The 12020-nt window shown below is 44.6% G+C and overlaps 1 protein-coding gene across 3 annotated transcripts in view; it reads right to left on the reverse strand.

Annotated features, from left to right (window-relative positions):
- Nucleotides 1-2914: 2914 nt before the first annotated feature.
- Nucleotides 2915-12020, reverse strand: part of LOC147623641 (uncharacterized) — a 33635-nt gene continuing 24529 nt past the window's right edge. Inside the window, exons 5-7 of one of the 3 annotated variants that reach the window (XM_086820220.1) lie at nucleotides 3950-4064; nucleotides 3610-3687; nucleotides 2915-3427 (exon numbers count right to left, since the gene is read on the reverse strand). In XM_086820220.1, coding sequence (XP_086676346.1) covers nucleotides 3638-3687; nucleotides 3950-4064 — 165 coding nt within the window. In that variant the 3' untranslated portion in view covers nucleotides 2915-3427; nucleotides 3610-3637. The other 2 variants (XM_086820221.1, XM_086820222.1) reach the window with 2 other exon arrangements.

Below are 12020 nucleotides of genomic sequence, written 5' to 3' on the forward strand. Positions count from 1 at the left end.
GGAGGCTGACCTATCACGATACATTGCTATCAAATTTTCTAATGATCCACTCAACTTGAAGACTTTTTCATGCTTTTGACCTCTTTTGACAACCTTGTAGTAGAGCTGTGTTGAGGATCTCTAATCAGGCACTGTTGACCTTCAAATTCCACTTTGAAGCCAGTATCCACCATGGCTCCTATTAAGATTAAGTTCTTGGGGTGAATGAAAGCATGAAGAGGACATCTCCAAGCTGCTTCCTTTACCATGTGTTCAGCTTAAGGGAAACTTCTCCTTTACCTATGTGAAAGAATTAGGAGTGTTGTTTGTAGTATAAATCAAACCCTTATGAGTAGAATCCAACTTAGAAAAATATTCAGCATGAGAAGTCATGTGGAGCTTACCCCACTATCAATCCACACCATGGTTCCTGCTTGCTACCATGGTCTACATGATTGGCCTCTGTGATCTCTTCAATAGAGACAAAAGTGCTGGCAGTTGTGAGACTTTGAGAGCTTCCACCTTCAGCATAGCTGACTGTTTTCCCCTTTACATCAGCTTGCTTTTTCCTGCAGTCTTTATCAAAATGTTCATATTTTTTATAGTAATAACATTGAATGGAGTTATAGGATGTTCTACCTCTTCCTCTACCTCTAGTGGAATAGCCACCTCTACCATTAGAAGAATAAGTACCTTGATCATTGTTGTTGTTTTAGTTGGGCTAATAGTTGTTATGTCTTCCTCATCCTCTTTGATTATTTAATCTTCATCTGCCTCTTGTTGTGAAGAGGGCTTTATCGTTGTTTTTACCTGAAGTGTTGATGTTATCATGGATGTTCTTCATGGCCACATGCCTTCGATCCTAATCCCTCCTTTAAATGATTATTCCTTCAAGCAAACATTTAAGCTATGAAACATTTGTGCTCCTATTGGCATATGCATGGTCCTCAATATGAACTAACTAGGTTAAAAGGCTCCATGCCAATGGAAAAGATAGAAAGAGGGTAAGTGATTACTCTTTGTTTCTAAGGAGCTCTAATTAAATTGCTTAAAATTATATTAACAAGATAGAAAGAGAAAGTAAGCGATACTCTAATTAGACTGCTTAAACTTAATTAATTAAGCAAGCAATGAATTTTCATCGCTATATATATATATATATATATATATATATATATATATATATATATATATATTCATTCATTTGAGCATCTTGCTAATAAGCAATCTATGATGCTTATTGGAAACTGTCGAATATGAAGAGATTTAATCGTATAAAGCCACCGCACTAATCCCATTAGTTTTTTTTCTCAAGGATAATTTCTACTAATCATACTGAACCTGTATGTAAATATTTTTCTCTAACAGGGACCTAAGTATAAATCTTTTTTCTCTAATAGACTACCTGGTTTATTTCGATTGCTAATGGAGCCCATTGTAAGCTTAAATAACAATCTAAATCTGTAGAGTTAATGATTCATTGGCAGCTAAGAGACCATTAACAAATGCCATTCTGCAACTTGTTTCTGTCTACTTGGAAGGTAGCACGTCTGATCACATTAATATTAGATATAATGGGTGGCACCTAATTGCAGATCTTCCTTAACCATGTTTTAAGTGTAGTTAGTGCTAGCTCTAACTCATATCCATCACCTGTATGCTGAATAGCATGCAAACCATTGCAATTAACACATGCACTACTTTTTTTTATTTTGGTGCTTAGAAGCGATTCTGCTCAGTACTTTAAAAGGTATGAAAAAACAGTTCAGGTTCATAACTTCAATTTTATCACGCCCATAGAGATCTATAATGCTTTCAATGTCCAATTCATGGCTTTCAATGTTTTAGCTTATCAATGGTGCTATGTATTGCCCTTAGTGGTGTTAATGAGGATGGTTGTCTCCCAACATCTAATATTTGTCAAGTTCACACAGCTTGGGCATATGCTATTCATGTTACACATACAGCATGCAAAATATAATTACCACCATATGCTCCTCCTTGAAGTTCATTATGCATTGGCACATGGGTGATCTATAATCCTATGAGGTTGTTTCAGTCTCCCTAACTTATTGCATTCCAAGGTTTATGCTGGATAACAATTTCTGTGAGAACTGCCCTTTGCTTGGCTACTTGACCATTCATGCCTTGTACGTATGGTTGTGTTAGCTTTCACATTAGGTGTAATGGTTGGGATCCTATAAAATGCGTATATGAATCGACCTTTCCAACCATACAATCCAACTTTGTATAATCCCTTGGTAAAACTTTTAGTACATCATTGTTGGTTATTACCTAGGCGTGAGGGTGCAAGATTAGATCAGCCAATCATTACACATGCATAAGAGAAACCCACCATGGAGCTTTCTTTCTATAATTTTCACTAAAACACACCAATGAGCACATAAATATTTTGGAAAGCTATAACCAATTCCTCTTCCAGATTCTAGAGAATGTCTTTGTAAGCATTAGGATATTTGTTGTAGAATAGTCAATGATATTTATACCTGAAAGGTAGCAATGTGAAAAATAAGCTTAGAAAGTGAGACTTGAGCATTGGATTTGTTTGTACAAGTTGAAGCAAAGCAAACTCGAAGCATGCTCATGTGCACTTAGTTTTAAGGGCATGATTTAGGAGTGTCCATCAAAAGAAATAGAATGTGTCTTTCCCTACTAAGCATAGAAATAAAACAAAAATAGTGGAGCAAAATCAACAAGAAAGTAAGTATCATTCTGACGTATTATATAGCATAAAGCTGATGATGAATTGAAACTAGTGGAACTTTCACTCATCATCCAACGTCTATATAAAACTGTGCCATTGAAATGTTAAGATAAGAGTATCTAATTTTTAACAAGATACCATGGTGAAATAAAGACACTGCCTTTCTCAAATGTCAATGGCCTCCCTTTCATTTTGTTTGCCAAAATTCACTTTATGAATGGCTCACTTGGCCTAAGATTTGATGCATGAAATCCGAATGTTTGCACAATGTTTTTTGGCACAAAAGAGTGTCCAAATAGGCATACGGGTGGGTGATTGATTTTTTATTATTTCCTTCATCACCACCGCCGTCAAGTCCTCAACTCACGTACATGTTCAAACAAGAGGCGTTTAAAAGCCATTCAATGACGAAAACAGTGATTACTTTCAATTACATTAAGCAAAGCCTTGCTTTTGAGGCAAGGTTACAAACTTCCACATCTCCATCATTTGGATGGACACAAACCTGATGAGGACACCCAAAGGTGAGGCATACTAAAGAGTTTTGGGGAGAGCTAGTTGGAGCTTAGAGCCTTGTTTTGAGAAGAGAACTTGTATGCCCAAATACACAAAATTTCAACCTTGTTACCTTAAGCTATAAATCGAAGCACTCGAGCCCCTGCCCTACAGAGGGAAGGCAGAATATTTTTAAAAGCTTTAAACAGTCCCCAAGCTCATGCTAGGCTGTGAAATCCAAAAAAAACTCAAATGTCATATGTTTCACAAGCATTCTCGTTAACAATTGCAGAAGGGCATGCCTGATAAATCTACTTCAAACAAAGGAGCTTACAACTAAATGTTAAAAGTGCATCAACATAAACAACTAAATGAACTTTTTTGAAGCACAAGAATGGAATTCCCCGTACCCTATCATCAGCTAAAGTAATCCCTGTGTTACTCCTGCCAATCAGAAGGTAAGACATGGGAGTTTGTGTTTCGCTCTCCTGAGAAACAGAGCACCACGTCATCTTTCTTTGCAAGCATGAGTGAGGTGGTCAGAAGTCTAAGAACAGTCAACACTGTATCAGAGTCCAAGCTGGAAGTTCCTTCACTTCTGAAAACTCGAAGTGTCTTCATGGGGAGGAACAGTAAGAAGGGCTTGCAAACATAACTATCTACATAACTTCACTGAGGATTTAGAGATAATGGCCAAAGTATAGGTGTCAACCCTTGATAAAGTATAGGTGCCAAAGTATAGGTGTCAACCCTTGATAAAATGAGGAGACAAATGCTTGGCCATACCGAACCCATTGAAAGTTTCACATCCAAACAACTCTTGGAGCTTGCTGTCACATACTATCCGCCTCTTGTCAGCAGGGTCCTGTCATGATGATGCCACCCACATCACATTAGAATTCGAATACCAGACATCTTTGTGCATAGTCAGCCATTGGCATTGGAAAGAAACAAAATAAAAGATCACAACTACAAGACAAAAATGTATAGTGCCCAAAGAATGTCAATTTAATGGAACCAAAGGTTCGAAAGTCTGGACAACAATAAGATCTTACACACTCTCAACAAGTCATGGCATTGATCTCATTAGAGATGAGAATCCTAGCTAAGTAAAGGCACATCATTATGCTCAATCATCATGCGATATGTCATGCCTAGCCAAAATATAATGTATATCATGTCTAGTCAAGGCGATACATAATCCATGTCTAGCCAGCATGATATATAAAGTTTGTGCCCCATGTAGCTGGTCAGAGGTAAAGTCTATGTCATCAAGATGATGGATCACCATGGAGGTGGGAGTTCCTTGGATCTGGACAATTCAAAAGAGGTGAGACCGTCATAGAGTAGCATATCCTTAACACTCAGAAGAGGTGGTAGCTCAAATCTCAAAAGAGCCGCAAGCCATCTAGTCAAGACAAAGTTTTCTATAGATTGGCCCTATGAGATGAATACACTAGAGTCGTGGCACACTAACAAAAGCATCAAACTGGATCAATTGGGATCGGTGCTATGACAGCCACCTGAGGATCTATATTTGGTTCCAGAATCTCTAAAGATATCCGTTCCTCCACTGAATTTTACGTTTTTTCGAGGCCAATACAACACATCCCACACCATAACAGAACGTTTACTTGTTATAAACATCCATAAACCCAAAACTCAGCCAGTACGATTTCCTTGTTTCTTCAATTGAACACATGCAATTCACAAGAGACTAAAAGGTGCTTTCCCAAACCTTGTGAATCCCCCCCCCGCGCAAGAAACGCTCCTCCAAAAAAGGCATCTGCTCAATGTGGAACATGCTACAAGAATACCCTCTTGTGAGTTGGAAAAACCAACCTATTACCATGACGTCATTGAAGCCCCCCCGAGCTCCAAATCATGTTCACAACAATCTGACCTAGAGTACTGTAAACTGCAAAGGGAACGGCCAAACTCTAATGTCCTCTACTTTAAGGTTTGGAAAGCAAAGAGGGGCCCCGTAAGAGAAGCAAAAGACTTAAGATCAGAATAGTGCAATTAATCACAAATTAACCCAAAGATGCTTGACTTAATGAACTTAGACAAACATAATAGACAAGAAAGAGATTTCCCTAATCTACTATATACGCATATACATATGGACAAAGAAGTCGTAACCAGCTGGACCTGCGAGATGGCTGCTACGTTGGCAACAACAGGTGGTTCAGATATTTTTCACTCCATTTGGTGCATACTGCTTTGTCACGCTGCTCTTTTGTGGTAGGAAGACTGCCTTAGGCACCACTCTGTGACTTGCTGGGATGATTGACGCAAAGCGGTCTTGAAGCAGTTTATTCCCGTAGATTACGAGCATGAATTGAAGAAACAGTGGAAGAGTTTAATGCAGAAACAGGGTGAATCAATAACCAACTATCTCCCTCGTTTTTGGACGCTTTTGCTTATGCTCCCAGGGACTGTCCAATGGTTGGAGCAGGTTGAGCAATTTGTGGATGGTTTGAAACCGTCTTTGCACACAAACGTGCGTGCACATCAGCCCCGTGATCTTTCAGATGCAGTTTGTCTTGCTACAATCCTCGAGATGCGGAAGAGTTCCTAGGACTCAACAATAGGGGCAGCAGAAAGGTAAAGACAAGGGTAGCCAATCCAAGCCCAAAGATGGTAAGGACACGGCTGTTAGAAGTCATCTCCTGTCTTTCTGTAGACACCAGGGCCTTTGTTGTGGGTGTGCCCGCCCTTGTAGGTGTTGTTCTCATTTTTCCTCACTCCCCGTATTTTTCCCATTTTTTCTGTGGCTTGGGAGGCAGCCTTGAGGTGGCAGGATGTCCTTGGTTGTAGCCGACTGCATCAGTCCTCTTAATGGTGCCTGCCGACTGTATGTGGACAAGACGTGGACCTTCTTGGTGCTGGCCGACAACCCTATGAGCTGGCCGACTGGTGATATTACAGTCATGGGCACTTCTGGAGTCCTGTCGGCTGCCTATACAGCAGGCCGACTGCTGTATGGGGGCCATATAAAATGGACCCACAGTCCTTGCCACATGGTGTACCATATTCGGGATCTTCTTTGTGTATATAGAGCAGAGTTACATGCCTCTATCTCTCTCCCTCTCTTGTGCTGTTTTTTCTGCATTGCATTTGCTCGTGTTCCCAGATTTGGTCATCATCTCCGCTGCGTGTTCTGACATGGTATCAGAGCCCTAGGCTTGTGATAGTTCTTGGGATTTGTGTGAGCAAGAGGGGGACTGTTGTGTTGCTGATTGGTGCACTGTACGGGACTGTTTGGGAAGAGGAGAAGCAAGAGGACGGCGGGCTGATTTGCTGGACAGCCACTTGCAGGTGTAAGTTCTTCTTTGTTTCCACGCACCCACCCTTTTTCAGAGTACATCCCTACAATGGCAGATCTGTTAGAGATGGCCGAGAGGCATGTGAAGATCCCTACACTCCCCACGTTCCCGGTGGACTGTCAGTTGGACGGGAACAACTACGGCATATGGAAGGTTATGATGGAATCTGTTCTGGAGTCTTACAACCTTGCTGATTTCATCGTTGTTGGGGTTCCATGGCCGGAAGTAGAGGAAGGGGAGTTACCGTCGATCCGAAAGGACCGGGAGGCACAGGCACAGATGTGGGATCGTGTCAACGCCAGGGTCTGTTCGTTTATCTTCCTCAAATGCACACTGCAGGTAATCAATCATGTAAAGCATATGACGCTGGCCAGATGTATATGGCAGCATTTGGCTTCTCTTTACAACAGGGTATCGCCCATGAAGAGGATTTCCTTGGAATTACAGATGCGGGTTATGAGCCCTGCAAAGTCGTTGACGATGCGGGAGCATATTAACAAGCTGCAGGCTCTTCAGTAGGAAGTTCTTCACGCTGGGAAGGAGATATCGTCACAGGACATGGCCATAACGTTGCTGTCGCATTTGCCCTCTCAGTACTCAGCATTTTACTCGTCTTTGATTACCAGTGGCACGCTCAGCACCATCACGTGGGAGGAGCTTGTGCCCATGGTCTTGGACCAAGAGGAACGATTCATGAACCCTCCTCAGGGTGGAGGTTTGGAGGCCTTAACTGGCCAACGGTCGAAAGGCCGTAACACGGGCAAAGGGAAGGCTTCATCGGAGAAGTCTTCTGAGAAAAAGTCCGTCGCTGACCGCGAGAAACTAAAGGCAGAGGGGACCTATAATGATTGTGGCGAGAAAGGCCACTATTGGAGGCAGTGTCCCAAGCGGAAGACCGAGAAAGGTGAAGATTCCTCAGCAGAGCAATCATGAAGACTCCGGCTTTTGTGCACTTGGAGGTGATGCACATCGATGTTTCATTTTCTTCATGTAGAGAGGAGGTTGGAGGACTTGCCGCTATGGACATTCAAGAGTGGATTCTAGACAGTGGTGCTTCCAGGCACATGACTCCTTCCCGTTCAGATTTACAGGATCTCTGCAGGTATTCTGGTCACATTCTTACTGGGGATACATCCACTATCCCAGTTCACAGTGAGGGCAGGTTGGAGATAGTTCCCAATGGCAGAGGGGGGAAGCATTCCTCCCAGGTGTTGTATGTTCCGTCACTTGGTTTTCATCTGTTGTCAGTGCTTTGCAAGACTGGCGTACGGCGTACGGGTGGAGTTTGATGAGCATTTTGTTGCTCCGGGGACAAGGCAACAGGCCATGTAGTATGGAAAGGCGGAGTGGAGAATGGAGTTTACAAGCTTTCAGCACTCTCTCCCAGGTCCTCAGGTTTGTGATGAGTGGCAATCTGGTAATGGCGTGTGGATACACTGCAGGTGCAGGCTTTCCGGGACCAGATGGTGGATAGCTTACCAGTTGATGGCAGCAGTTGGCAGGAACTTTCCAGTACTGATGTTGGTAGTTCTTGTGTTCGTCAGTCAAAGGAAACTGAACAGGTAACTTATGCTCTGATGTCTCGTAGTATTCGGGACAAAAATTCCTGTAGATGAGGATGTTCTTTCCACGGGAAGCTCTCGAAAAGCCAGGCAGGTGGCAGTTGACTACTTGCAGAAGGAGGTGGATTCTCCAGGCTTTGTGGTTCCGGATTCAAAGGGGGTGGTTGACAGGTTTCAGAAGGCCTTGCGTGGTCTTCAGTAGGTTTCCAAGACTTGGCTTTGCACCGTAACAGGTGTTGATCCTTGTGAGCAGTGTGATGCCTCTTTGACTCGGAAGCAGAATGGTTCATTGATTTGGTTGATTGACAGTAGATTGGACGGGAGCTTCCTGATGAGGCAGTTGAGCTCATGGTTGCAGATGACTCTTTGGGAGGCAAGATTGCGTATCCTGTGGTTTCTACGGCATGCGAAGGATCATGGACTCTTTTACACAGGAGGGGGATTGATTGATGGAGTCCGACTCCACGGTTGGAGTGACTCAGATTGGGGAGGAGATCCGGACACGAGGAGATCTACTTCAAGCCCAGGAGCAGTTTTATGGAGCAGTAAGAGGTAGTCATCTTTTGCCTTGTCGTCGACAGAGGCAGAGTACTGCGCTGCTTGTGATGCTGCTTGTGAGGTGGTGAGGTTGCAGAGGTTGCATTGCAGGATTGGGCTTCCACTGGAGGAACCCATGGTCATCCAGAGGCACTTTGTTCGTGAATAGATCGTTGTTGATGACATCTTGCTAGAGTTCTGTTCGACGGAGGACAGTACGGTGGACCTCTTCACGAAGTCGCTATCTCAGGATTTGCTCAGGCGGCACCCCAGCTCCCTGTGGTTGGTTTCACAGCCAGGAGTTGAGAGGGGGTGTTAGAAGTCATCTCCTGTCTTTCTGTAGACACCAAGGCCTTTGTTGTGGGTGTGCCCGCCCTTGTAGGTGTTGTTCTCATTTTTCCTCACTCCCCATATTTTTCCCCCATTTTTTCTGTGGCTTGGGAGGCAGCCCTGAGGTGGCAGGATGTCCTTGGTTGTAGCTGACTGCATCAGTCCTCTTAGTGGTGCTCGCCGACTGTATGTGGACAAGTCGTGGACCTCTTGGTGCTGGCCGACACCCCTATGAGCTGGCCGATTGGTGATTACAGTCGTGGGCACTTCTGGAGTCCTGTCGGCTGCCTACAGCAGGCCGACTGCTGTATGGGGGCCATATAAAATGGCCCCACAGCCCTTGCCACATGGTGTACCATATTCGGGATCTTCTTTGTGTATATCGAGCAGAGTTACATGCCTCTATCTCTCTCCCTCTCTTGTGCTGTTTTTTCTGCATTGCGTTTGCTCTCATGTTCCCAGATTTGGTCATCATCTCCGCTGCGTATTCTGACAACGGCAAGTGGGGGAGCCTCGGTAACTCGCCTCACCCCTAAAGAGCGTCACACCAATGCTTTTATTGTGACTCCATGTCACCAATTGGCCGACCATTTGGTCCATTCCTAGTTTTTGCGTCTCGTTCACTTGAGGCCAGGCCAGTGTCTCGTGTGAAGAGGCCAGTATTTTGCTGACATGGACGGGAGCCAGACTGGTGCCACCCGTGTGTTAGCAGGATGGTGTCGTATGGACGGGAGCCAGACCAGTGCCACCCGTGTATGACCTGGACTGTGTTCGATCCATGGGACTGTCACGCCATGGAAGAGCCAGTATTCGTGCCGTGTTTTACCTATGGGACTGTCACACCATAGGGAAACTCGTGCCTGGAACTGTGTCTTACCTATGGGACTGTCACTCCATAGGAAGACCAGGTTTTATGTTTTTATGTCGTGCCAGTTTTGTGCCGACAGATATTTTGTACATGTTCCATGAACGGGAGATATGTCCATGTTATTATTTGCACATGCACACATGATTTGTATGCTTGAAACTGTTTTCGCATGACATGTATTTGTGTGTTTGCCTGCTTGACGTGTTACTTACTGAGCGGGGACGCCTGCCAGTGAGTCGTGAAGTCTGCCCTGTATTCTGACAAGTTTCAGTGCATGTGAACAGGTGGTAAGTATATGGTACTTGTTGTTTTAATATTTAAATTCTAACCCTTTTGTTTTATAAGGTTAGGGGTTCACACTTATTTAAAAGTGGGCACCCACTTAGGGGCCAAGGTGGGGAGCCTCACTTTTAAGTGAGTGTGGGGGTGGGCATGGTCACCAACCCCCACTAATCCCCCACATGCATGCGTGGGTATTATCAATAGTTAACTCCACCTTAATTTATTAAAAGAGACTCCCTTCTTCAAGCGTGGAGCCATCGTTTTCTTCTGGCGTTGATTTTTCATCAACCGGCGATCGTTATCGGTTCCCTCAGGCTGCGCTTGTACTCGGGCAAACCACTCTCTACACGGCTGTACCCTCTGCTGCCGCTGCTGCACCTGCCCCTCTACAGGCGACTGAGCTTGCTGCTGCAGGCGGCTGCCATCTTTTCTACAGGCTGGCTGCAACCACCCCTGCAGGCGGCTGCCTTCTCTTTCCACCTATACAGGCGACTCCTCCAACAGGCTGTACCCTCTGCCGCCGGCTGCGCTTGCCCCTCTACAGGCTGGCTGCAACTACCCCCCACAGGCGGCAGCATACTTGAAGACTGGCGCTGCTTTTCTCCTCTGCACTCAGACGTGGGTTCCACCTCCACAAGGACTGTTGTGGCTGCTCTCACATGCGGCTACTGAAAGGCTGCCATTTTCTCTACCCTCAGGACATCGTCCACCACCAGTAAGTTGTGCTCATTCTCTCACAGCAGGCGGCTGTGGCCTTTCGTGGTGGTGCTTGTCTTGATAGTTCTACACGAGGCAACTCTTTCTTCAACAAGGGAGGTTTCATCCTCAGCAAACCACAAGTATTGGTTTTCTATCAACCAACTACAAGTAAGTGATTTTCAGATTTGAGTAAAGCATTTTATGTTTAAATCTGAGAAGGGATTCATCCTTCTACGCCAACACCCGTTCGGTGCCGGGTTGTCCAAGCTGTATTGGCAAACCTCGGTCCAAAGGTGCTGAGATCGGGAGAGCCAGGCGTTAGTACGAGAGCGCCTGTTTGTGCGTGGTCTCGGAACACCAGTGAGGCGCTCTCCGCGGAGTCCAGTGAAAGCACAGGACCGTAGCGATTGGACCACACTAGTGGTCGTTCTGCTTCGAGTTTTCTTCATCGAAATCCGAGCCTATTTGTTTGGTACTGTTTTCATATGTACATGGACATTATCTGGTTCTCAGAACCCATGGAGCATTGTATTCATTAAATACTCCCAATAAATATATCATATATTGAGGGGGGGGTCGGCCCGTTCCGGCCCCAGTGCTGGTGTCCATCTTTCCATTTCTGTTCATTTAAATTCAAGTTGTTTTAAAGTTGTCCATTTCAAATTTGTGGTTTTAAAGTTGTGCTATTAAGCGTGTGGATGTCCAACGGAGTCTTTCCCACTTGACGGGATCGGTTTCATTGGTATCAGAGCACGGTTGTTTCCCTCTTCCTAGTGGGGAAACGAACCTGTGTACTGGACATCCCGCTTTTAGCAAACTTTGAACACAATGGACAGCCAAGGCAACCCTTTGGAAGTGCCAAATTCGAGGGGTCCCTCTAGTGCTTCTCGTGGGTCTGATGCCCTGCGAGGTAGACACAAGCCCCTTGAAAGGGTTCTTGATAGTGAATCCAAGGGTCAACTGTCTCCAGGAAAGACAGTTATGCTTGAACAAGAGCCTGATGCTATGAGGGCTGAAATGGAACATATGAGAAAACTTTTGCAGGCTCAAGAGCAAGAATTAAAGTTTTTGCATGAAGATCCACATCTGCAAAGTGCTATTGAAGCCAGGAAGGCTGATGCTATGGTTGATGTAACCTTTGAATCAATGGCTCGTGAAGTGGGCAAGAAACCAAGGGAGTTGGCACTTGCCTATCTCCTTCGCAAAGGTGATAT

Source organism: Cibotium barometz, chromosome 26 (assembly GCF_041138505.1).
Source record: "Cibotium barometz isolate CiBa-2024 chromosome 26, ASM4113850v1, whole genome shotgun sequence".
Taxonomy (NCBI): domain Eukaryota; kingdom Viridiplantae; phylum Streptophyta; class Polypodiopsida; order Cyatheales; family Cibotiaceae; genus Cibotium; species Cibotium barometz.